This window comes from Hemitrygon akajei, chromosome 11 (genome assembly GCF_048418815.1).
Source record: "Hemitrygon akajei chromosome 11, sHemAka1.3, whole genome shotgun sequence".
NCBI lineage: Eukaryota > Metazoa > Chordata > Chondrichthyes > Myliobatiformes > Dasyatidae > Hemitrygon > Hemitrygon akajei.
The window spans coordinates 151167265-151193963 of NC_133134.1; the positions used below are offsets into that span (position 1 = coordinate 151167265).

At 38.7% G+C, this 26699-nt stretch overlaps 1 protein-coding gene across 10 annotated transcripts in view; it reads right to left on the minus strand.

The window, feature by feature from the left end:
• Nucleotides 1-3119: 3119 nt before the first annotated feature.
• slco4a1 (solute carrier organic anion transporter family, member 4A1) overlaps nt 3120-26699 on the minus strand; it is a 229844-nt gene continuing 206264 nt past the window's right edge. For all 10 annotated transcript variants that reach the window (XM_073061927.1, XM_073061931.1, XM_073061925.1 and 7 more), the window contains 6 exons: nt 23831-24026; nt 21923-22088; nt 14268-14440; nt 12481-12545; nt 11243-11403; nt 3120-9897 (listed from right to left, as the gene is read on the minus strand). In XM_073061927.1, the coding sequence (XP_072918028.1) occupies nt 9751-9897; nt 11243-11403; nt 12481-12545; nt 14268-14440; nt 21923-22088; nt 23831-24026 (908 nt within the window). In that variant the 3' untranslated portion in view covers nt 3120-9750. The remainder of the gene's footprint in view (nt 9898-11242; nt 11404-12480; nt 12546-14267; nt 14441-21922; nt 22089-23830; nt 24027-26699) is intronic.

A 26699-nucleotide genomic window follows, 5' to 3' on the forward strand; every position in this document is an offset into this window, starting at 1 on the left:
ATCAGTTGAAAGGACTAGATAAGGTGGATGTGGAGAGGACGTTTCCTATGGTGGGGGTGTCCAGAACTAGAGGGCACAGCCTCAAAACTGAAGGGCAACTGTTTAGAAAAGAGGTAAGCAAGGATTTTCTTTTAGCCCACTAGTGGTGAATCTGTGGAATGCTCTGCCACAGGCTGTGGTGGAGGCCAAGACCGTGGGTATATTTAAAGCAAAAATTGATGGTTTCCTGATTGGTCAGGATATCAAAGGGTATGGCGAGAAGGCAGGTGTATGGGGTTGAGTGGTCCAGAAGACCCCACTCATCCCAGACAGTCTCTCTTACCCATTCCCTTCCCACTCAGCAGGAAGTACAGAAGTTTGAAAGTGTACCCAGCAGGCTCACGGACAGCTTCTATTCTGCTGTTATGAAACTACTGAACAGTTCCCTATTATTATATCAATGGATGTTTTCTCCTCTTTGAAAGGTGAGGGGAAACAAAAACACAGGAGTGAAGAATAAAGATATCATGATGGAGGTTTGCATAATATTACTTTGGCCACAACCAGACAAAGGGCCTTTGAACTGAAACCATGTTTCTCTTTCCACAGATTCTGCCTGATGTGATTAATGTTTCTGGTCTTTCCAGTTTTTATTTCAGATTTCCTGCATCTGCTGTTTTTGATTTTTATTGGGTAATTAATTCTGTACACCATGCTTTAGGATGTGAAGGTTACAGAGAAGATGCAGCAGAGTTTTAATAAGGTCTTTAGACCTGTGGACCATCAGGAGAAACCAAGGTTGTTCTTGTTGAGACAGAGGAGGTTGTGAGAGGATATGAAAGATGGATTCAAAAGTTGAAAGGTAAAGTGTATATGGAAGGAAATTGGTAGAAGTGTCATAAACAAGGTGAAGCGGTTAACAACCAACAGTGAAACGAACCAAATCTTTTTCACTTGGTCATCGGTCAGGGTCTGCAAGACACTGCCAGTGATAAATAAGAGATAGCTTCACATTCAATATACAAAAAGATGGATAAACAATTTTCTGGGACAAGGTGTTTGAATGGTCAAGACAGATTTTTCTTTGCCATATAGCTGGTAGAGTTGATAGAACAAATTCTGTGCTCTCTCCATTCTGTGGTAATTAAAGCTGCTATGTAACTAAATGGGTGGTGGGATGGAGATCCATCTCCACCAAAGTGGGTATAAGGCAGCCTTTCCCTCCGCCGACTTGCAGGTCACCCTTGGGCAAAGTGTAGCACTTGTTTAGTGCCCCCCGGATCAGGGTCATGTGAAGCCATGGGAGCAGGTGGTGGATGGTTGTATGAGCAGCTGGTGCTTATCACAAGTCCTAGTTATGTGACTAACTACGCCAGGCAGACAATCTCTGAAGGGTAGTGATAATGACTGGGGTCACCCATCTTGTAAAGACACTGCCAAAAGAAGGCAATGGCAAACCACTTCTGTAGAAAAAAATTGCCAAGAGCAATCAAGGTCAAGACCATAATCGCCCATGTCATACGACACAGCGTATAATGAATAACTGACTATAACTAAAGATTCTTTTTCCAGATTTCAAAGAACATAAGCCCCTGGTACCTGCTCTGCTATTCAATAACATTATGGCTGAAGTGCTCAACACTTCCCTGCCCATTTCTCATGATTGTCAATTTCCAATCCCAATAAAATTTCTAGACCATGCAGCACCAACATACAGAACATTGTTCTCCTTCATCCTTCCACTGTTAATCTTTTTAGAATTGTGGATGACCTCCAAAAATTGATAAAGGAAGAAAATAATGTATTGCAGAGAAAGGAAAGATGCTAGTTATGTCAAAGATCTCTTCTGCAGAAACCTAGAATGAAACTAATCTCAGAATGGGTTGATAGAAGTCCTATGGCTAGCACGAGAGGGCACAGTTTTAAGGTGCTTGGAAGAAGGCACTGAGGAGATGTCAGGGATAAGTTTTTTTACGCAGAGAGTGGTGAGTGCATGGAATAGGCTGCTGGCGACAGTGGTGGAGGTGAATACAATAGGGTCTTTTAAGAGTCTCTTGGATAGTTATATGGAGCTCAGAAAAATAGAGGGCTCTGGGTAACCCTAGGTAATTTCTCAGTTAAGAACCTGTTCAGCACAGCTTTGTGGGCTGAAGTGCCTGTATTGTGCTGTAGGTTTTGTAAGTTTCTAATAATTATCTGCCCTTGGTAAATCACAATATCGGATGGATCAGCAATGATTAGTAGAAAGCACTCCACTAGGATTTTGGAAACAAAGTTTTAAATAGAATTAAAAACAGAACAATAACAAGCAACATCTGTGGCAAGACAACTTATTTACTTATTGCCTGTTACACTGCTGGCATTTAGAGCAGCAGTGAAGGTCCTCCATCCCTGGTGGTAGTGTTTGAGGCTTCCTTCATCATGTCAGTAGCTTCCTCTTGGTTTTCACTACTATCAATTATGCAAGTCAGGGAGGAGACACAGGAATACCATTGTAGAAAGATTCTTCATTGCTTCATTACCAGTCAGGGTTGTTAGACCTGAGCTGAACCTCCAAATCTGGAGGACCGGTGGACTACTCTTAGTCTGACCTCTACCCTTTGACCTGCTTGGCATGGGTGACCCTACCAAGACCCAAAGCATAAAACCCTGACTCCAGTCAACATAACTCTCCCGGCCACTGAGGCATGCAAGCCTCCAAATCAAGAGGTTGTGGTCCTCTTGGCAAGACAGAGTTAAAAGATCTTCATCTGATGACATGTTACAGTTTTTCTATTTCCACAGTTAACATCTGACCTGCTCGTTCATTGTGGGTTTACAGAATCTACAGTATTTTGTTTGTTTCCCTAGACTTAATGGATTTCAGCGATTTTAGTTGACAGTTCCATCCCAGAAATGAGCTGTCAAAGGAATGGTTAAAATTAAGCAGACAGGTTGCATCCGTCTTGATACTGCTGGAAGCCAATCATCGGTCTAGTTACACAATCTCACAATGCCAGAGGCTGTTGAAGTATCATCTCCATTGTGCTTTGCCAACTCAATTATATTACATAAGACAGGAAAACACAAAAAAATATATGCAGTGCAACTTAATGAGAGGAATTCATGTCAACCATTTTTCACCCATTGAATTAGACAACTAAATGTGAAACAATTTTTATTTAAACATTTTTGTGCAGAAATTTATACATTGATTGACAGTTACAAAAAACTTGCAAATCCATTCATTTCACTTTCAACATTTCCAATTAAAGAAAGGCATGTAAAAATACACAATCTTTGTCAGGTATGTTAAACTACATAATCAATGCACATCAAGATGTCCAAACGTCTGCTTTAATGTGGGATCAAAACTTCACCAACAAAAATACATAGACAATTATATAACAGATTTATAAAAACCTTCTGCAGCAATTCAGATGATCACATGCATCCAGATGTAAAAATATTCTTTTATTTTTCTTCACTAATATTGTCTTGTTATAAAGCCATCAATTGTGCTATATTTATTGTTATATTTTGGTAGCAAAGTAATGGGGCTATAATCAAAATGTTCCTGTAAAATTCAGTAGTACACAATACCCCATTTAGTCTGTGATACTAAACAGGCCCTGCAAAATCAGGTCTTACATGGTTTATCATTTGAATAGAATCAGGTGAGTCCAGACCAAATTTTGGAGGTGAGGGTTGATGATGTGGATGGAAAATTGTGAGCAAGGTCCACTCCAGCCGTCTAACATTGATGATGTGGTGGGGTTGGAGATATGCAAGGTGGGATTGGAGACATGCGAGACGGGATTGGAGGTCCGGTCACAATTAGGGATAGGAGGTGAAGTATCATTAATGTCAGGTACTTAGGTTGGGTAGGGGGCTGGAATATAAGCAAATAATAAAAAAGGGACAGAATAAAATGTTAATAATCAACTCTTCCATGGACATTAAGATTATTATGCAAGACTCATACAGACAGTTGGCTATAATTCCTATACTGTAATCAGTTTTGGTCAAAAATAATACATATAAATTTCCTTCCGCATGTATAGAAATGTACTCAGTTTAATGGTTCATGAGACTATATTAATTTTAGTGTGAATATTAATTCAGCAAGATAATACATAATTCATTCATATTAATTCCAAATATAATTTATGCCATGAAATAAATAGAGATATGCTAAATATGTTCAGCAATTCCACATGGTATTGCAATAATTCTTAAAATATCTGTTTGTATTAAGACATTTTTTAGAACAAAATACCAACTCATAACAAATAACCTTATTTAAAAAAATAAACAGAAAATGCTTTCAGCAAATATAAAAGTTATTTTAATTTGTTGTAATAATCATTTTAAATATACAGTATATGGCAGAGGTTAATACATACTGTAGGTAGTCCTGCAAACAAACTCTTTAGTGTGTGCTTTTTTGAGGAAAAAGTCTTCAGGCTGCCTTTTTGATAAACAGCACATACAGAAAAGTGTTATTCTCCGATTTTAGCAATTTATTTGCAAACATTTTGTCACCAAACAAGGATACAACAACAGTGCACTGTTAATCAGCTGATTGATTAAGGATATAAAGGCCAAGCATTCAGAGAACATCACTATTAATAGTGCGCTGATTATGTCTCCACGAATGGTGAAGAAACATTTGCAGCAAATTGCCAAGGTCAGAGAAAACCTCAACATCAACTACCCGAGCTACACATTTTTTGAATTATTTCCAGAACAAGTGTATATGAAACAAAATTTTCAATTTTGCAGCAGCAATATATATCCCAATACACTATGTAATAGGATGCACTGATTTGCAAACTTACCAAAACAGTGCACTGCTCTATATGACAACTGTTTGCATTTATAACATATATTTAAGGAGAGATACAACTTCATGATTTTCTACCTTACATTAACATACTGAGATTAACAGCAACTGTTATAACAACGTGTAAATACTATCCAGTCTCAGATCATTCAATCTATTTCCTACCACTTATTCTTTGTTTATTCCTGGGGTTTGCAAACCCCTCGATTAATTGTCAGGGTCCATGGCATAAAAAAGGTTGGGAACCCCTGGTTTATTCCGACTGGCTGCGAAACAAATTAGAGCCACCAGAACAGCTCCGTATGTGCCCTAATTTCCAATTCTTAAGTTTTAAATAATTCACGATTTCATTTTTATGTTAAAACATCTCACTTCATGGAAGTTTATGAAGTATCCAAGAGGACAAAGACCCTGGAGCACTTTTAAACTTTATCACCACATTGTGCAATTTATATCTAATAATTTAAATTCAAAATTGAATTGCTTAGTAATACTAATGGAAAGTGGAACTCAATTAAAAAACATTCAATTATTTCATTAACACTACAGATTATATATAGTTATCAAAATCAAGGCCCATCTGGTTCATGATGACCAATTTTTCTACTTAGTTCCATCGATCTGCACCCAGAACATAGCCCTCTATACCCCTCTCATCCATGTTCCTATCTATACTTCATTTAAAATTTGCAATTGAATTCACATTCATCACTTCTGCAGACATCTTGATCTACATTTGCACCACCCTCTGAGTAAAGAAGTTCCCCCTCGGTTTCTCCTCAAATATTTCAACCTTCATCTCAAATCTAAGACCTCTGGCTCTTGTCTCGCCCAACTTAAGAGAAAAAAAGCCTTACATATTGACCCAATCTAAAGAATTAAAGATTAACTTTATGTGCCACACGTACAGTGACTAATTGAAACACTGAGTGAAATGCGTTGTTTGTGTCAACAACCAACACAAACTGAGATGTACCGGAGGCAACCTGCAAGTGTAGCAATGCTTCTGGTGCCATTCTTAGCGTGCCCTCAATGTACTAACCCAAACTCATATGTCTTGGAATATGGGAGGAAACTAGAACACCCGAAGGGACCCAGGTAGTCTTGGGGAGAACATACAAACTCCTTACTGACAACAATAGGAATTGAACCCTGATTTTACAGCTGGCACTGTAAAGCATTATGCTAACCACTACATTACCATGCCGCCCCTGGTGGGAATTGAATGCCGATTTTATAGCTGGCAATGTAAATAAAACATTATGCTGACCACTAAGCTAATGAGCCGTCCCTTATAATTTTGTGTAACCCTATAAAATCTCCTGTCGTTCTCCTAAGCTCAGGGAAATAAAATCCTAACCCGTTCAACCTTTCGAGTCCCTTGTAAATTTTTTCTGCACTCTTTCAATATTGGTTAGGAGAGTTTTGAGTTTTCAAATCAAATTCACATGGTTCACATTTTAATATAAGATAAAGGAATAGGAGTACATGTACAGTATCTTTGAGATTCCTATGTTATTTAATAAATTAAAAGCTGATTTTCTGTCTCAATGCCACTGTGTTTTGTTATTGCCACATACTGTATCTCTAGGAATCCAAGTTCTGAGTTTACCTTAAAACATACTCAAAAACACTGTAGTCACAGCCCTCTGGGATTGAGAATTCCAAAACCTTGAATCCCTTGCGTGAGGAAATTTCTCATCTGCTGTATATTAATTTGGCCCTTTTCTGATGCTATGACCCTAAGTTGGACATTTTCACAACTGGAGGAAATACTTTCAAGCTGTTATCCTGTCATCCTAATGACGAATTTAATGGTAACATTTCTCATTCTTTCAAACCCTGGGGAAAATTGATAAGTAGCATGAGATTAAACACAACTAACTTCAGAGGATTTTTCCCATTTTACAGAATTTTCAATAAATTATAGCGTTGAAACAGCCTATCAATCTCAGCATGGATTTCCTTTAGAAAATCCAAAATCTTTTGAAATATTGAACAATCCTGCATTAAAACTGCTATAACTAATTGCCAGTGTTAAACCTTAACCCTGCATCGGCAAAAAAAAAAGTGCTTTTCAAAAGTAAATAGAAAAAAACATAGCAACTACTTATGCTGAAATATCTAATTTTGTTAGTATCATGTAACTTTGATTACAGCATGAGACAATTTGATTAAATGATAAGTTCCACCTTAATGATTAATAATAAATTCCTTATTATCAATCAAATATTTTAAAAAGTTCCATCATGTCACATAATTATTTCTGTAACAACACGTTCCTATTATCTCAGTAGAGACTATTATCCAGAAATTAGACTTCCTGCTCTGTGACTAGTACTGATATTTATTTAGACACATTAAAAAGTAAAATTAGGGGAAAATATTTAAAGGAATCTTACGGAATTTTACATACTGATTTCTGTGCTGAAACAGGAATTGTGCAGATCCTATCAAGGACTACTGGCCCAATTAGGCTGCCACATCCTTCCCATGCTCATTGCTGGGAAGGCAGTCAGTTCTTAAAGGACCTTTGCCTATCCCAGCCATCGCCACTGCAGAAAAGTTTGTAAGCTGCTACTGTAAAAATTCACTGCATGACCACAACTCCTATTTTGATCCAAAGTCCTGATTAGGTCCCATGCCCCAAGTAGCTGTGGGGCATAGGCTGAAAATCTGGGATGCACAGCATGGGAATGATGTAGGTGATGTAAAGTGACACCTCTGCATGTATTCTGCAATGACACACGAGACTGACAGGGGCTAGGGTTGAAACACCAATGTGACAAAGGGGAATCTACGAATTTCTGCATTGCTGCCGAATTGCTGCAGGTTCTGCTCCTTCAACATTTTTATGACAGATGAACGAAGGGTATAGATGCATCTTTGTGCTGATATAATCATTGGAATGGCAGCTGTGAATGTGATGAGGTCTGTCATGGGTGTGGATGACACCAGGTGAAGATCAGACAAATAAAGATTATGTGTCCTATATGTTGGGTGGCAGGGTGGAGATACGTTTCTACCAAAGGAGGAACAAGGCATCCTTCCATCAGCAAGCCTGCAGGTCACCTTTGGGAAAGTGTACCACCTGCTTAACCCCTATGTCAGGGTGACGTGAAGCTACGGGAGCCTGTGGTGGATGAGCTGCATGTGCATATCATGTCCTGGTTATATGACCACTAATGCCTTGAAGACAATCTTTGAAGAGTATTGATAATGGCTGGTGTCACCCATCTTGTAAAGACACTGTTCTGAAGAAGGTAATGGCAAACCACTTCTGTAGAAAAATTTCCCAAGAACTATCATAGACAAGACCGTGATCGCCCATGTCATACAACACGGCACATAATGATGATGAATCTTAATACGTATTCTTGTTTTAAAGGTGGAGTATTTAATAATAAATAATCCACAAGACACTGAATCTCTTATTTTTACTTCAATACAATATCAACTCCCCCACTCCCAAATCCTCACTAACATTCCCAGTAATGATCTTTCCAGTTCTCAACGCTCTGGAACTGTGTCTAGTGCATGACTGGAGTTTTTCTTTCCAAAAAAAAAGGTTTCGTGAGATCTCAAGGTGTTCACTTAAAACACCTTGAGATGAAATACGATATTTATTGTAATGAAGATACACATCTAGTAAATTATTAAAACAGAAGCTATTTCACGCCCATCCCTCTGGGTAACCCTCATCTCAAGCACAACTGGTCACTTTCAGCAACACTTAATCAAGATGGAAATGAGAAAAGGATTACACTATAAAAAAAATGCAGACTTTCTGCTGGAAATTCATTTTATTTACATTGCCTTAGGGTCTGAATGGATTTCCATTAGATATAATATTTAAGATTTATTTGATGATTGCCACATTATGATCAACCAACATTTAGCAGGATTTCATATCTTTTAACAATGATATTTATTTGCTTATTGCTCCATTATTATGACATGGAAGGGTGCCATTTGGCCCATCCAGACTGTGCTAATTTCCAATGGAGCAATCCTATTTCTCTCAGTCTAGCTCTTTGCATTTCTCTGTAGCTGTGTGGCTCATTTTCTCTCACATGTTATTAACACCGCTTCTGATTTTTATGCCTCTCGCCTACATTAAGGGATCATTTATTGAAGCCAATTGAACCAGCGCACCTTTGGGATTTGGGAGGAAACCAATTCAATTGGCAGAAACACACTAAGAGAAATGCAAACTCCTCACTTGACTTTGGGATCAAATCCTGAGGATGACATTCTAATTGACATAATTCCATTTACATTCCTGGGGCCTGAACTGTGGTCCAAAATAAAATTTCTGTCCTGTACGGTCAACCATTGTTGGTTATTGGAGTGCTTGTGGGTGCACTAGGCAAAACTAGAGCAGAAGACTCAAATAATTGAGGTTTTTGGAAAAAAAGAAGAATGATCTTAGTACTAATATCTTATGTCAATATTGTTAAAATGCACATGTAACATAGCATTAAATCATTTACAGTTAAATACACAATTCAGAATTTGTCCAAATAAGAAAGGGCATTGTATGGAAGTAAACAGCTGAAATAAAATCATTACAACCCTACCAATATCCAACAAAGCCTTAAGCGCTATTATATAGCTTGAAGATGTAAACATCATCCCAATCCTGTTTCATGTCAAGATCAATGGCTGACATAATGATGTAGAACTCCTGTACATAAGTACAATGTTTTCAAATAAACAAAAACTGCTTATTCACCTTTAAGAGTTGCTTCCACTGTACACTTAGACTCTGCATATACTTAATTTATACAATTTATAGTGTTAAGCTTGTAAAAAGTCCCAACCTCAAGTAAAAGCTGAGAAGTTTTTGAAAAGGTGGCTACCTAGATGAATGTGGTGGATAACATCCAATAATATGAAGTGGCTTGAATACAGTTTTCATTGAATACTGTTTAAGTGTGAGTTAATTACAAAGTAATCACTGTTTTAACTGTATTTTGTGAAATACCCTTATCTGACTCGTCGTCTCCATTATCCATGGTTGAACTACTGAGGTTAGAACCTGGTGGCTTGTACAAAAAGAGAGCCAGGAGAAAAAAAACCGCCCCCACTGCCTGAAATGCAAGAAAAAAAGTGACCAGTTAATTTAAGCAGAGAAGACCATCCCTAGTGATACTTTGACTAAATACACAAGGCATCTATGATTTATGTTTGAAACAAACAACTTAATACAGATCAATTTCCTGTCATCTCCATTCCACCCACTAGAGTTAAGAATTAATTCTTCACATAAGCTGCTTGATCCTCCACCTCCACCACATCCAAGGATTTCTCAAAGTGGCTGTGCGAGTTGACAGAGTTAATAAGAAGACGTAGGTGTTTTGCCCTTCATTAGTCAGGGGATTGAGTTCAACAACTGTGAGGTAATGTTGCAGCTTTATAAAACTCTGGGTGGACCACACTTTAAATACTGTGTCCATTTCTGGTCATCTCATTATAGGAAGCTTCACAGAGGGTGCAGAGGAGATTTACCAGGATGCTGTCTGGACTAGAAGGTATGTCTTATGAGGGGCTTTTCTCTTTGGAGTGAAGGAGGGTGAGAGGCGATTGGATAGAGAGGTACAAAATGATAAGAGGCATAGAACGAGCAGACAGCCGGCACCTTTTTCCCCAGGGTTGAAATGGCTACAAGAAGGAGGGACAATTTTAAAGTAATTGAAGGAAAGTACTGGGGCGATGTCAGAGCTTAAATCTTTACACAGAGACTGGTGGGTGCGTGGAATGCTCTGCCAGGTGTAGTGGTGGAGGCAGATACATTAGGCATTTAAAAAACTCTTAGATAGGCACATAGATGATAGAAAAATGGAGCTCTATGCAGCAGGGAAGGGTCAGAATAGGTTAAAAGGCCTGTAGTGTGCTATGGTTCCTTAAGGTTGTTATAGCTGGGGTGGTAATAGTACCTTAAAAACAGTCGCTTCGGGCAGATGGGGCTCGTCAGCCATGGTTGGCAGCTGAACTAGGAGAAGGGAAACTCTGATCTCAAACCTCCGCTGCTTTGCGGCTGTACCCATTCATGGGGAAGGCTTCAGGAGCAAACCCCGAGGAAAAAATCCGGAGCCGGAATCCCTAAAGCAGCATTGAGTTCAACACTGACTGGCAACTCCTGTGACGCTGCTGCTACCAAACTGTATCGGTCTCTGCCGTTCCTTTGGGTTCATCAGTTGGGGGCTTGCTACATGGGCAACATGTACACAGACAGCTAAGACACAACATCCATGGTCGACCCTGACTGACGAAGGCCTCACTCACTCACTCAGTGTGCTGTGCTCTGCTGTAATGCTCTATGTTCAGTGTACCCTCTGAGCCATTACATCGCCACTCCTTTTATGTCAAAATTAGCATGGTGGCAATGTAAGTTATTTCCTCAGCTACTTAACTATAATCATTTGCATATATTACCTTATAAGTTACTCCCGCAATCAGGAGAGATTTACTCATGGCTGAATTTTGGTAGATATAACATGAGCCTCTACATGAGCCTCTCTCAGAGCATTGGGTCTGCCACAAAAGGCAAGAGATGTCAATAACTGAGCCAAACGCAATTGGGCCTGGGATTGCTCCTGTTGAATAATATGAAGGGAAGATTTTAAAAAAGGCATCTGTAATTTATATAATTTTACTATTTCATATTACAATATATAACAAAGCTGCAATATTAAATTTTAATTTTGCCATCAGTCTTCAGAAAATAGGGTTATATTACTATCTATAAGATGATTATTATGTAAATAAGGTTGGAATTTCTATTCTTTATACTGTTAATAAAAGGAATTAAATTATATCACAGATACAAAATAGTAATAAAAATTTTAAAGATTCAACACATTTAATCCATCCAGTTATTGTGATTTACAATTCACATTACTGTTTGCTTGAACGTAGGTATTTTTATAAAGAATAGAAAATATGCTGGATATTAATTAATAAACAAGAAATTACATTTGTGCAGTAGAGCACTATTGATCCTCAGTATTTTAGATTATAACTAATTAAAGTACTAATTGAATAAATAAATTATTATTATTTGAATAACGACAAGACATTTCTGGAGATATTTAGCAGAATAGGCAGAATCTTCTCATCAGAACTGAGAAAGATGAAGGGTCTTGGATCTGAAAATTTAATGCTGTTTCTCTTTTCACAGACTCGTCCTAAACCTGCTGACCATTTCTAGGTCAGATCAGGCCAAATCTGTGGGAAGAGAAGCAGGGTTAACTTTTCAGATCCAAAACTCTTCATCTTGTTCCGTTCTGATGAGGGGATTCTACCGATCTGTTTTAAAACAGTGCATTTCACTGGATGTTTCAATGTACGCGTGACCAATGAAGCTCATCTTTAGTTTTATCTTTCTTTCCAATACCAGCAGTTTTTTCTGCTTTTCTTCAACTATTACCTCAGATAAATTTATAGATTCATTAAAATGCTAGTAACATTCATATTATATTTATAAAATATATTAATAAATCAAAATAGGTAATTTTTATGGCTTTTGGCAAATATTCCACTATAACCAGTGGCCTTTTTATGTGATTAGATGGTCTTCTGCCTACATTTTATTTATAAGCTACTGGGATAACATCATATGTTAAGAATAACCAGAAAACAAATGTAATTAAAAATTGATAAGGTGTCCTTACCTAAAGTACGAACTACGATCCATTGAATACCAAGTGCAAATGATCGCTGACTATCAGGGACACATCTAATCAAATAAAGAAAAATATCCAGTTTAGATAAGATAGAAATATTACAGAATCCTTTATCGCTACCTAACCATTCAGCTTCACTATCAAATGTTGATAAGCTCACTTATTCATTTAGGAATAATTTCTTAACTAATGGGCAGTCAATTTTGTTCTGTAATAATTCAAAATAAAGAATTCATTGTGAACACAAAAGTTACAGTATTTTGAGATTTTCTTCTGCAGTTTTATTTAAAATACATTCTTTTGCCAGAGGGTAGTGAAGCTGTGGAATTCATTGCCCAGACGGCTAAGAATGTCAAGTTATTGTGTATAGTTAAAGTGCAGGTTGATAGGTTGTTGATTAGTAAGGGTGTCAAAAGTTACAGGGAGAAAGCATGTAAATAGAAAAATATTGTCTGTTAACAATTTGTTTATTTACAGTATATAAAGAACCCGTGGAAAGAATCACAAATAAATTTCACATTGTTAACTGTAGCTGACGGGTAAATCTTGTTTGAAACACACATTTAAACATCATTATTACTCCCCAATTCATTTCATCAAATTTTTCTTAAACTGAGTGGATCAAAGCCATTCAAAAGTGTGTTTCTCTGAATGGTGAAGCACTGTTGATGTTTCCTGATGAAGGGTCTCGGCCCGAAACGTCGACAGTGCTTCTCACTATAGATGCTGCCCGGCCTGCTGTGTTCCACCAGCATTTTATGTGTGTTGTTTGAATTTACAGCATCTGCAGATTTCCTCGTGTTTCCTCTGAATGGTTTACAGCCAACACGTAATTAAAAGTTAATCACACTAAGTCCTATCCTGCATACGCACATTGGCTACTTTATTGGGTACTTTCTGTAGCTAATAAAGTGGCACTGAGTGTATGTTTGTGGTCTTCTGATGCTGTTGCCCATCCACTTCAGGGTTTGAGGTGTTGTGCATTTAGAGATGCCCTTCTGCACATTACTGTCTTAACGTGTGGTTACTGTTGCTCATCTGCAACCATATCGGCGCTTCGGACTTCAGCTTCAGAAGTCATATGTGTGCCCGCAGACGTTGACTGTGCAACACATTCGTCTTCCTCGGACCTCGAGAGACTACGACTGTCTACTTAAACCATTCTCCTCTGACCTCTTTCATTAACAAGGCATTTAACTACAGTTCACTGGAATTTATTTTTGTTTCTCCCACCATTCTCTGTACAGAATAGAGACTGGTACGTGTGTAAATCCCAGGAGATCAGCAGTTTCTGAGCTACTCAAATACCCTGCCTGGCATCAACAATCATTCCACAGCCAGTCACTTAAATCGTATTTCTTCCTCATTCTGATGTTTGGTCTGAATAACAAATGATCTCTTGACCAAGTCTGCATGCTTTTATGCATTGAGTTGCTGCCACTTGATTGGCTGATTAGATATTTACATTAATGAGCCGGTGTACAGGTGTACCTAATAAAATGGTTACTAAGTGTATATCGCTGCTTGTTATAAGTGCAGTGGGGTTTTTCCCCTACCTGCAGCCCAAGATGTTAACATTTGTAAACATACACCTTATTTACAGTTTACCAAAATAGTTTATTTGGCAGAACTAAATTTCTGCTAACATTCTGTTAACTGAACTTCTAACATGATGATAAATAGATTAAGATTTTGGATGAATTCCATTAGAGATAAAGACATGATTTGCGTCATTACAATTTGTGATAAGAAGGCAATTGAACTGGCATCCGTACCTGAGAGTCGCTGTTAGTGCAGGAATGCTGCTCAAAAACGTGAATAAAATTACAAAGAAAAAGAAAGTCATGAACAGCGGCATTTGTGTGCAGGACGTGGCGCATTTTCCGGATTGTGCAAAACTCAGTCTCGATGGATGATTCTCCTTTACACAGTGGCAGTTGTGGTAAATCTGGTAATGAGGGAAAATAAGAGAAACAAAATGTTAACTGTCTCAAATGATGCTGTCATTTGGCTATGTGACTGCTCGGTTTGAAAGGGAATTATAATTGGAGAGTTATGGGCTGAGCGCAGGTCGGTGGGACTAGGTGAGAGTAAGAGTTCGGCACGGACTAGAAGGGCCGAGATGGCCTGTTTCCGTGCCGTAATTGTTATATAATCAAGCTGCATGGACACAATTACATTGCATAACTTCTGTCAAACACATTTATTAACAAAGAATGTATACATTATACACCTGGAGATTTGTTTGCTTACAGGCAGCCACAAAGCGAGAAACCCGAAAACCCAAATAAAAAACCACGCTTTTTGATACTTCTGTCTTCAGGAGACCCAATAATAATATTTAGCCAACTATAAATACAGATGCCATCATACCACACAGTGCCAGAAGAAGATGGCATTTCATTTATACTACAGAGGGTGAGGTTTGAGTAACCAAAGCAGGGGCAGGATACGCAGTTCTCTCATCTCCCAGTTCCTCGGGCCACTCCCACCTATACTCCCCAAGCCTCCCTCTCCTCCAAAATTCCCAGGCTACCAGTGCCTCTCTCAGGTTTCGACTGTTTGCAACTCTGTAGTCAAGGACGGCAAGCTTTAAGACAAAGTGGTCCAGCCAAACGGTCTTGTGCGGATGTGGACAGGCCTCAAGGTTTTTTTTTACATTGTGATAGCAGATTGAGTCAAGGTATGGTCATTCTGTATTGTGGTTTTTGCCATAACTCTAATTTGTCACCAAATTGAATACAGGTAGTGCTTTATTGTTGTGAGTAAAAACACAGATAGAAACAGGCCCCTTAGCCCAAATCGTTTGTACTGACCGTGATGACCTAATGCAACTGGCCTGTGTTTGACCCACATCCCTCTAAGCCAGAGGTTCCCAACCTGGGTCCCACAGACTGTTGGGTTAATGGTATGGGTCCATGGCATAGAACAGGTTGGCAACTGCTGCCCTAATCCTTTCCAATCCATGCAATTGTCCACATGCCTGTTAAATATTGTAATTGTACCTGCCTCTACTCACCACCCGCTGTGCAGAAAACTTAACCCTTACGTCCCATTTAAATCTTTCCTCTCTCATTTTAAACCCACAATCCCTAGTTTTGAACTCCCTACCCTGGGAAAAAGACTTTGGTTATTCATCTTGTGTATGCCCTTCATAATTTTATAAACGTCTATTAGGTCACCCCTCAGCCTCCTTCGCTACAGGGAAGAAAAGTCCAAGACAATTCAGCCTCTCCTATAATTTAGAGTAGCACACACAAAATACTGGAGGAACTCATCAGGTCAGACAATTCCATGGAGAGGAGTAAGAAGTTGACGTTTCAGGCCAGGATCCTTCTTTCGATAGATGCTGCCTGATCTGCTGAGTTCTTCCAGCACTGCGTACACAATTTATGCTGGATTTCCAGGATCCGCAGAATCTATTGTGTTTATCTCCTATAACCTAAGTCCTCCAGTCGGGTAGTATTGTTGTGAATTTTTTCCACACCATCTCTAGGTTAATGACTTCCTTGCTATAGAACTCCAAATGTGGCCCTTATCCAAGTCTCGTACAGCTGTCCCAATTCCTCTACTCACTGTACTAGAAAAGGCAAATGACTGTTTGTCTACACACATTGGGTGCCACATTCCTCGCCATATTTATATATTTATTGCGACACAGTGCAGAATAGGCCCTTCTGGCCCTTTGAGCCATGCTACCCTGCAACCCCTGATTTAACCCTAGCCTAATCACGAGGCAATTTTCAATGACCAATTAACAGGCCCGGTATGTCTACAGAGTGTGGGAGGAAACCGGAACACATGGAGAAAACCCACACGTTCCACGGGGAGGATGTGCAGACTCCTTACAGATGACATCAGAATTGAACTGTGAACTCCAGTGCTGTGATGTAATCGTGTTGCACTACCACTACTTTACCACTGCGCCCTTTTGACAATCCATTTTTAACTTATAATGACCCAACTGAATATTGCAAACCCAGGTACTAAAACCACTGCCTTTATCAAAGTTCAATCTTCAAAGTAAATTTTATTATCAAAGTACATGCATGTCACCATAGACAACCCTGAGATTCCTGTCCCTGCGGGCATACTCAGCAAATCTATGGAATAGTAACTTTAACAGGATCGATGAAAGATCAACCAGAGTGCAGAAGACAACAAACTGAGCAAATGCAAATATAAATAAACAGCAATAAATAATGAGTACATGAAATACTGAGGTAAAGAGTGCTTAAAGCGAGACCATTGGATGTGGGAAAATTTTCAATGATGGGGCAAGTGAGTGCAGTTTTCCCCTTTTATTCAAGAGCCTGATGATTGAGGGGTAGTAACTGTCCTTGAATCTGGTGGTGCTGGATATACTTCACATTAATAATTTCTGCAGATCAAGGCTATTTATTAACATTCATTCCAAAACTTGACAAAATCTTTTCAGCATATGTTCATTCCTCATGGCTGAGTAACCCTAGCAACATATTGCACATTTAAATATAAATGCATTAGCACAAGATTTAAATTATCATTTGATTAGTGCATGGAATGAGGTACCCTACATCAAATGTGCAGATGGCTCCAAGTATTGTATGATTTTTGAGGAAAAGCAGAGAAATAAAGACATTTATTGATTAAATTAGAAAGCAAAACTTCAAATCAAAAAAAAAAATTAAACAAGGGAATACTACCTAAAGCTGTCCAAGGTAAGCAACACACACAAAATGCTGGAGGAACTCATCTGACTAGACTACAATGAGAAACAGTAAACAGTTGACGTTTTGGGCCAATACCCTTCAGCAGGACTGGAAGGAAGAGGAGAAGTCAAAGGAAGAAGGTACTTATTTTGTGTGTGTTGCTTTGGATTTCCAGCATCTGCGGATTTTATCATGTTTCTGTCCAACGTAATTTTGAGCTCTGAAGAAAAATACCTTTACTACACAATTCCCAAACTTGGAATGGTTTTCCGGTTTGAGTAATGGAAGAAAAGTGGCGTTTCGCAGGGTCTAAATTGTACAGTATGTTATTGATCTGGATGACAGAATTGATGGTTTTGTAGCCAATTATACGGATGACACAAGGACAGGTGGATAGGTAGGTAGCTTTGAGGAAGCAGGAAGTATTCAGAAGGACCTAGACAGGTTAAAAGAATGGACAAAAAAGTGGCAGATGGAATACAATTTAGGGAAGTGTATGGTCATGCACATTGGTAGAAGCAATAAAAGTATAGATTATTTATTTTCCAAATGGGGAGCAAATTCAAAAATTGGAGGGACAAAGGGACTTGTGGGTCTTAGTGCAGGATTCCCTAAAGATTAACTTGCCGATTAGTGGTAAGGAAGGCAAATGCAATGTTAGCATTTATTTCAAGAGGAATAGAATATAAAAGCAAAGATATAATTCTGAGAATTTATAAGACATTAGTCACACCACATTTGTAGTGTTGTGAGTAGTTTGGGCAGCATAAGTAAGAAATGGTATGCTGGTATTTGAGAGGGCTCAGAGGAAGTTTATGAGAATATCCTGAGAATGAAAGTGTTGATGTATAAGGAGTTTATGATAGCTCTGGGCCTGTACTTGCAGAAGTTGAGAAAAATGAGTGGGGATCTCATTGCAACCTACTGAATATTGAAAGGCCTAAACAGAGCAGATGTGGGGAGGAAGTTTTCAACAGTGGCAGAGTCTAGGACCAGAGGGCACAGTCTCAAAACAGAAGGACGTCCCTTTCAAACTGAGATGTGGAGGAATTTTTTGAGCCAGAGCCTGATGAATCTGCAGCATTTATTGCTGTTAGCTGTGGAGGCCAAGCCACTGAGTAAAGTTAAAGAGCAGGCTTGGTAGGTTCTTAATTAGTAAGGGTGTCAAAGGTTATGGAGAGATGGCAGGAGGATGGGATTGAGAGGGATAATAAATCAGCCACAGTCGAATGGCGAATCAGACTTGATGGGTCATATGGCTTAGATCCATTCCTATGTGTTACATGGTTTTATGGTCTTATTCTAAATATCTGTGCATTTAAAAGTAAGTTTTGATAGTATGGGAGAAAGTGAGATTAGATGGTCTAGTTATATTCAGTTATTTTTATAATATATTGGCTCATTAAGCTTATTTTCAAATTCAATGAAACACTTTAAAACAGTGAAGAATACTCCATAAACAACAGTGACATAAGATAATGATGTTTCATATATATTTCACTATTATATATTATTTCCATCCCATTCACATTCATCTTGATACAGTATATCAAACAATGTAGAATGTTAGAATGGGCTTTAAAACTTTACTTTAGTTCTAAGAGGTCAATAGTTTTCCTTCCAACTGCTTATAATTAATGCTACTTAGCTTTTTTTCTCCTGCTTCATATAATATATGCAATGATGGGAATGATAATAGTATTCTGATGCTGAATAGGTTTTGGTTGAAATTAAAATAAATCAGATGAACAAAGAGTTTTCAAACTTTGGCTAGTAAATTATTTTCCCCTAATTAGACCCTAAGCAGAGGTAATTATTGGCCTTTCAACCAATTCAGCCTCTCTGCAACTGAAACAGAATCACAAGGTGCATGTGATAGGGAATTCAGAGGATTACAGACTCCAAGTCAATGCTGTGTGTTAGAGACCAGGACGCTTCACTCCATGAGAGGCTGAATGACTTCTAAGCCTGGTTTGATCTGCAGAACAAAGTGCTGACGAGGAAGGCACCTCTCCCCCAGCAGGGGAGCAGTCATTTCATCTGGACGAAGCTGAGGTAAGGAAGACCCTGGCCAGGGTCAACCTATGCAAAGCTGTGGGGCTCGATAATATACCAAATCAGGTTCTGAAAGACTGCGCAGTCCAGCTGACAGAGGTGCTGATGGATATATTCAACATCTCTCTGGAACATCCATCGTCCATTTGGTTTTCAAGGAGGCAACCATCATTTTAGAGCTGAAGGCGGCAATAGTAACCTGCCTAAATGACTATCGTCCAGTGGCATTAATGTCAACCATTATGAAATGCTTTGAGTGGCTGGTCACGGAGCACATTAAAGCCTTTCTCCCAGCTACACTGGACCCTTTCCAGTTAGCTTATCGTTCAAATCGATCCACTGATAATGCAATAGCCTCTGTCCTCCATACTGTCCTGTGTCAACTGGAAAATGGAGTCTCCTATGCCAGAATGCTGTATATAAACTTCAGTTCAGCATTCAACACCATCATACCCCAGACTGTCTGCTGTCTGCTCTTTATCTCTAGTATTTAAAGTTAAGGTACTTTAGTTTGAAATTTATGTGTATTTCATCCATTATTGTGTGTTCTGTGTGTTTTGAATACTACTATGCTCTACACCCCGGTTGTCTCATTTCTACATACATGAGATGATTATATGTGTAATATACATGTATATAGTTAAATGACAATAAACTTGACTTGACAGTTGTTGGGCTTTCAACCAATTTAGCCTCTTTGCAATTCAATTTGATCATTGGTGAATATGCACCCTTTCCTCTCCCACCCGCAACTTAAGCCATTTCATTTACAACTTTTCCTGTTACAACCTGATGCACCATCAATAACTCTCGGAGACTGGAAGCGAACGATAGGCTTTTATTAACAGCAAAAAGGGAGCACGACATCTTGGAGACTGAGGAAGGAGCAGTGCCCCAATCGCCTTTATACAGGGGTCTGTGGGAGGAGCCACAGGAGCAGTCAGCAGAGGGGTGTGTCCAGACAGGTATTAATTACAATACAACCTCAAGCAATAACTGTTTCTCCTTTCATAACTTGCTGAATGTTTCCAACATACTCAGTTTATATTTCAAGTTTAGTTCAGAATAGCTAAGTTCATTCATTAAATCTAATCAATTAATTCATTAAACCTACAAGTTATATGTACTACAAATACCATAAATTGCTCTTCAAATAAACTGTTCCTTCTTTTGCGGACTTCAGTTATATGTAATACATTGGTTTAAGACCATGCTTTATTAATACTGTTATGCTGTTGGGCATTTTATTTTCTGCAAATTTTCTTAAAATGCAAATCTATATATAAAAATTATTTAATTATGTTATAAAATAGATTATTTCATTTTTTTCTGTTTAAAATAATAATCCAGTTAATTAAATTAGGTTCATTGTAACTAGCCAATATGATTTGTCCTGTTAACATTTTGGCCAATAAGATACCCTGGAGAACGAACCAGCCAACAGGGGTAGCAATTCTAGTGAGAACACAGGAAAAGAATGGGAGCCATTTTTCTGCAGCATGTATGGGATCAAAGACATTTTCGAGAAAGAAGGAGAAAGGTGGAGAATTGAAATGGGCAACAATTATAGCAGAAGAACACGATGAAATGCTCACAGAACCAAATTTGGAAGGGCAGATATAGATGTCAGAAAATCCTCCTTCAGACGATGGTCTCAAGGAGAATGTGGAGTTAACTTAGTTTCTCAGCTAGCACACGGAATTGGAGAAAGTTCAACGCCTTTTTCCTTGGATGATGCATGGATCTTCTTTTTACTTGGACTGGTTATTCTACGCAAAACCATTTTGGTACCATAAGTAAACAAAGTGAAGCAAACTGAACTGATTACGCAACAATGATTGTCTGCACACTATAGACTGTGATGGGCCTTTTCTTTATTTTGTATTGGATAGAATTATTTTGTTTAAAATATTTTGTCAATTCAATTTTGATCTAAGTTTACACTGGTGTGAGCTAAATAATCACTTCCTGGCGAATGGTAAATTTGCATGGGTGTGTCAGTATTACTTTTCCTTAGAAGAAACATTCAAACTTTTATGTTTTGTGTTTGCCTGAATCATAACCACCCTAGACATATTTATTGGAAATGGCTATTTCAACATTATTCCCATGCATTGTAGAGTTATGTTGCTGTTAGTCTGTATTCACGGTAATAGCTAACTCATTATTAGCCTACAGTGAGAGTGGTACATGTAGGAAAACTCTTTTCTTGGGTTTAAGATACCCCAGCCTTTACATGAATTTAGGTTCACTAATTTAAAATGAGTTCAGAAACAATTACTCCATTATTTTGTACTTTCCTATGTTTTGCCATTCCATGGCTTCATGCTTCTCAAAGTATGAACATAAATTAAAAAAATGTTATATGTTACCAAGGCTAATTTTATTAGATTTACGCATTTATCAGTTGCACAAGTATAGAAAAATGTCCCCATTTTAGCAATTTTCGAAGACAGCAGATCAATTTCAAAGTTCAAATGAAAATTTATTATCAGAGTACATTCATTTCACCACATACAACCCTGAGATTCTTTTCCCTGCGGGCATACTCAGTAAATCTATAGAATAGTAACTGTAAACAGGATCAATGAAACTCTTTTGGGTGCGCACAACATCACATCATTCCCAGTCCCTTTCAAGTTTGACCACTAATAAAAATGCAAATTCAGATGTTAAAAGATTACCTTTATGCCATCTGATGGCAACGTTGAATTTAATTCTGTGCAGCCAGCATGACATGGTGAGTAGTACGTTAAATTGTCCGCTCCGCAAACTGGATTGTACAATTCCATGAAACAGTTACACTCAATATTGCAACTTGCCGTCACATTGATTGCAGCATCATAAAAACTGTTGAATAAACATGCCTCTGTGTCAATGAGCAACGTTTTTAGATGATCACATCACTAAGGTCTTCATTAAGTCATTAAGTCACATCATTAAGTCTTCCAGGTCCAATCTTTAAAGGTGATTTTATTGCACTCCTTTAAATTTACGTGGAGGCCAACATCGTGATTAGATTGCAATTATTCCACAAAAGTTCAGCCACAGAAAACTGCCCACTGGTATTGATCAGTTAAATTATTGGGAAGCTTTTCATTATATTAAACATGGAATGAAAATATATAGAATGTATATAAAAAATAAAGCTAATGATAGATAAAACAGAAGACAAAGGCAATGGTAGCGTCATAGAGTTATAGAAAACTATAGCACAGAGATACTCCATCAAATTTGTGCCATCGCCTAGTCCAGGCATGGGCAAACTACGGCCCGCGGGCCATATGCGGCCCGTTAAGCTTTTTAATCCGGCCCGCAGAACTTGATGAAATTATATTAATAAACCTTGTTAATGTTTTTTTCCCCGCAATTCTGGCGTTTTCGCCACAACAAAACTAAATCCAGACTTTGATGCGCTGGCTAAAAAGGGAGACCAACAACACTGTTCCCACTGAAATTAAAAATAAGTTTCTTCGTTGTGTTATGTAAAAAATGCATTTGAAAATATTTTTTTCAATAAGCCTTACATGTTACATGTCATTTCTGTTAAGTGATGGACATGAGTAGTGCGCAGGTGCACATACGTTCTCAAAATAAAAAATGCGCTCCAGATCAAATAACGCGCTCCGCATACTGGCGCGTTGTCACTGTTCTGTCCTTGTGCTGGTCGTTGTTGAGTTTTGGCACAGGGGACAATTGAATAAGAAGGAGCAGGACAAGTAGACCTGCATCTCCTACCGTTTTTGAAATAAAGACAGTCAGGAGGAGAGTGATGATGATAATATCTTGAAGGATAACAGAATTTTCAGTGCTTTAAAATAATAACTGTTACTATTTAAAAAAGCTGTATTTTATTTAATTTTTAATGTTTTAAAAGTCATTTCAATAAATAGCTAAATACCATGGGACTTCAAAGACAGATATTTTGTTGTAATGCATTTGTTCACTTTCAATTGAAATTAAAGCACATGTTTTCTACATATCCCATGATATTTTATTTTCTCTTATGAGGTGTATTACCAAAACACTCCGTCCATCTGCTCCTGGTCAATTTTAGAACCCTTTGTGGCCCACAAGTCAAAAAGTTTGCCCACCCCTGGCCTAGTCCCATTGACTTGCACTGGGACCATAGCTCCTCATACCCTCGTCATCCATGTACCTATCCAAACTTCTCTTGAACATTGAAATCGAAATTGCATCCACCACTTGTGCTGGCAACACAGTCCACACTCTCACCACTCTCTGAGTGAAGAAGTTTCCTCTCGTGTTCCCCTTAACTTATCACCTTTCAATCTTAACTCATAATGTCCAGTTGTAGTCTCCCCCAACCTCAGTGGAAAAAAGCCTGCTTGCATTTACTCTGTCTATACCCGTCATAATTCTAATGGATAATACAATTAATCAAAAGCAAAGATGAAGGCATCATGTTTCTGTAGGTTCCCTACATGTTAGAATCTCGATTACCATTCTCTCTCTGTTACATTCCTAGACATTGTTAAGCACTGATTACAATAGTTAAACTATTAAAAAAGAGAGATATGCTTATTATAGTTGAAGTAGAAATTAAATTTGAGTTAATTTTATGGTCATACCTGCCATTGAATGTTGAAGTGATCCCAGCCATTAGTATGTTGGGGCAGTTAATGCAGACAATGAAGATAGCTAACAAGCTCAAGAATGTCCAAAGGACGCACAACTTGATGATTCCCGCACAACGGAGTTTTAATTTATTCACGATAAAACCGCCAAGGAATGTACCACCTCCACCAGCTGGTACCACAATGTACCCTGGAATTGAGGAAAACAGAGTATACATTCAATAGTTTGTAGTTATAGCAAGTGATAACGAGGTTAATTTGAGAAATATCTTTGCAACATTATGAAACACTGGGTCTCACATAAACTAAGCTGATGTTGACTACATCACCACTACTTTTAGAGAAAAGAAATATCAGCTTTATTTATCACATGTACATTGAAGCATACAGTGAAGTGCGTTGTTGGCATTGAATCACATCAACAAGGATTGTGCCAGGCAGCCCATAAGTGTCACCAGGCTTCCGGTGCCAGTATAGCATACCCTCACTAACCCTACCCCGTGCGTCCTATTGTAATGTGGGAAGAAACCAGAGCACTAGAGGAAACCCATGCAGTCATAGGAAGAACATACAGACTTCTTACAGTCAGCAGTGGGAATTTAAATCCCAATCTTACAGCTTGCACTGTTATGCTAATTGCTATGGTACCGTGGCACACGCAAAGTTTGTACTTGGACTGATAGGATGAAGTGATCTGTCTGGAGGACATGCTCAATAATGTTATTTTACTGTATCTCACTACATATGACAATAATAAACACATTTAGATTGTTAACAGGTAAACGTTGGTCTAGGTACCAAAGTATCTAATTTTCTTGCTCTTTCTGAGGCAGCAAAATGAAATCATTTACACCCATCCCAGAAAGGAAACAGGCAACTTTGCTGAACATCTCGTTGGATGCAGCAGCACTTCTTCATGAGTACCTTGATAGTTATTTTGCATTCAACTCTCTGTTGTAGATTAGGAGCCCATTAACTCTTTACAATCAGAGGAGACCATACGCTCTCCTCCTGGCACTTGACCAGTGTGTCATTGACAACTAGAATAATAGGTCATTATTGAAAAAATAAAAATAATCAAATATTTTGTACTTGTAGGCACGTGGGCTGGTGAGTCAGCGAGCCTGAAGTTAGAGCTTGGAATTCGGGGTCCTGTCATCAGCTAGTCTGGGGGTCGATACCTCAGAATGAAGCCTGGAGGTCAATCAGATGTCTGGAAATAAAAGCCCAATGGCTGAAGCCTGGAAACTGGAGACTAGAGGCCCAGATGCCAGTACCGTCCTTGGGCGGGAGACAGTCCGTGGGTGGGTGGGAGGCAGGAAAGGGACCTGTTCTGCTGTTGCTGTTTTGTTGCTCGTCATGTTCTGTGTGGCTCTGACGATCATTGTGGGCGTGCTACTGTGGCTCCGAAATTTGTGGCAACACTTGTGGCCTGCCCTCATATCTGAAAGTTATGATGGTTGTTAGTGCAAAGGCTTTGTACATTTTAGTCAAGCTGCCTGGCATCTGATAGCAAAGCAAATTTATTACCAAGGTATAGACTAGACTTTTCCCTTTGGATGAACCTCTATACCCATAAATTATGACACTTACTGGGCATTTCACTTTCAAATCTAATCATCAGTAATATTACAAATTGGCTTTGGACTTGTGGAAGAATTCTACTAAATTAATCTGAGTTAGTGTTGCGACTCCAAACTGAAAGATTGGGGTTCGATTACCACCGTTCTCTGTTAGGAATTTGTACATTCTCCCTATGGCCACATGGGTTTCCTCCAGGTGCTTTGGTTTCCCCCCACATTCCAATGCTGTACAGACTAGAGTTAGTAAATTGTAGGCAAGTTATGTTGGCGCGGGGAGCATAGTGACACTTGTTGGCTGCCCCCAGCACATCTTGGACCGTGTTGGTTACTGATGATGCAAATCAATGCATTTCACTGTATGTTTTGACGTACGTGTGCAAAGCTTTAACCAAAAGATTAGAGATCTTTAATTTTCTGAACTGAATGAATCCACTTCAGAAAATTCCAGCATTTTAAAACTGAGGCATTACTCAGCTTGGAAAAAACAAACATTAAGAAGTAGGAACAGTGCAAGTGAGGGGTTGGGCGGGTTAGCTTAGGATGAGCTCGAGTTCATGGTGGTAGAATCTGGACGACTGGATGATTCTGTGAAGAGCATTAGATGGCTCTGAGCTTGTACTCACTTGAATTTAGAAGAATGGTGGGGAGGGGGGGTGTGGAGAATCTCATTGAAATCCATTGAATGTTGAAAGGCCTAGACAGAGTGAATGTAGAGAGGATGTTTCCTATAGTGAGGGAGTCTAGGACCGGAGTGCACATCTCAGAATAGAGGAGCGACCTTTTAGAACGGAGGTAGGAGGAATTTTTTTTTAGCCAGAGAGTAGTGGATCTGTGGCATTCATTGCTAGAGGTGGCTGCGGAGGCCAGGTCATCGAGTGCATTTAAAGTGGAGGTTGATAGGTCAGGATGTAAAAGCTTACATGAAGAAGGCAGGAGAATAGGATTGAGAGGGAAATGGATCAGTCATGGTCAAATGGCAGGGCAGACTTACTGTGCCAAATGGCCTAATTCTGCTCCTATGTCTTATGGTCTAACGTGCTATTCTGTAAATTTTAGGCTGTGAAGCAACAGAGACAAGGATAGCTGTTTCTGAGCATGAGGTGGGGCAGCTTTGTACAGAAACCAACCATTTCACTGCTGGTAAGAATCTATGGTATGATTGTCATCTGGGGAATTAAGGTTCACTCTGAAGTTTTGAAGAATGCAATTCAGAGGGTTACCGGGGTAAGGAATGGAATGGGTGTTCAGAAAATGGAGTTTCTGATGTGGTCTGTTGACAG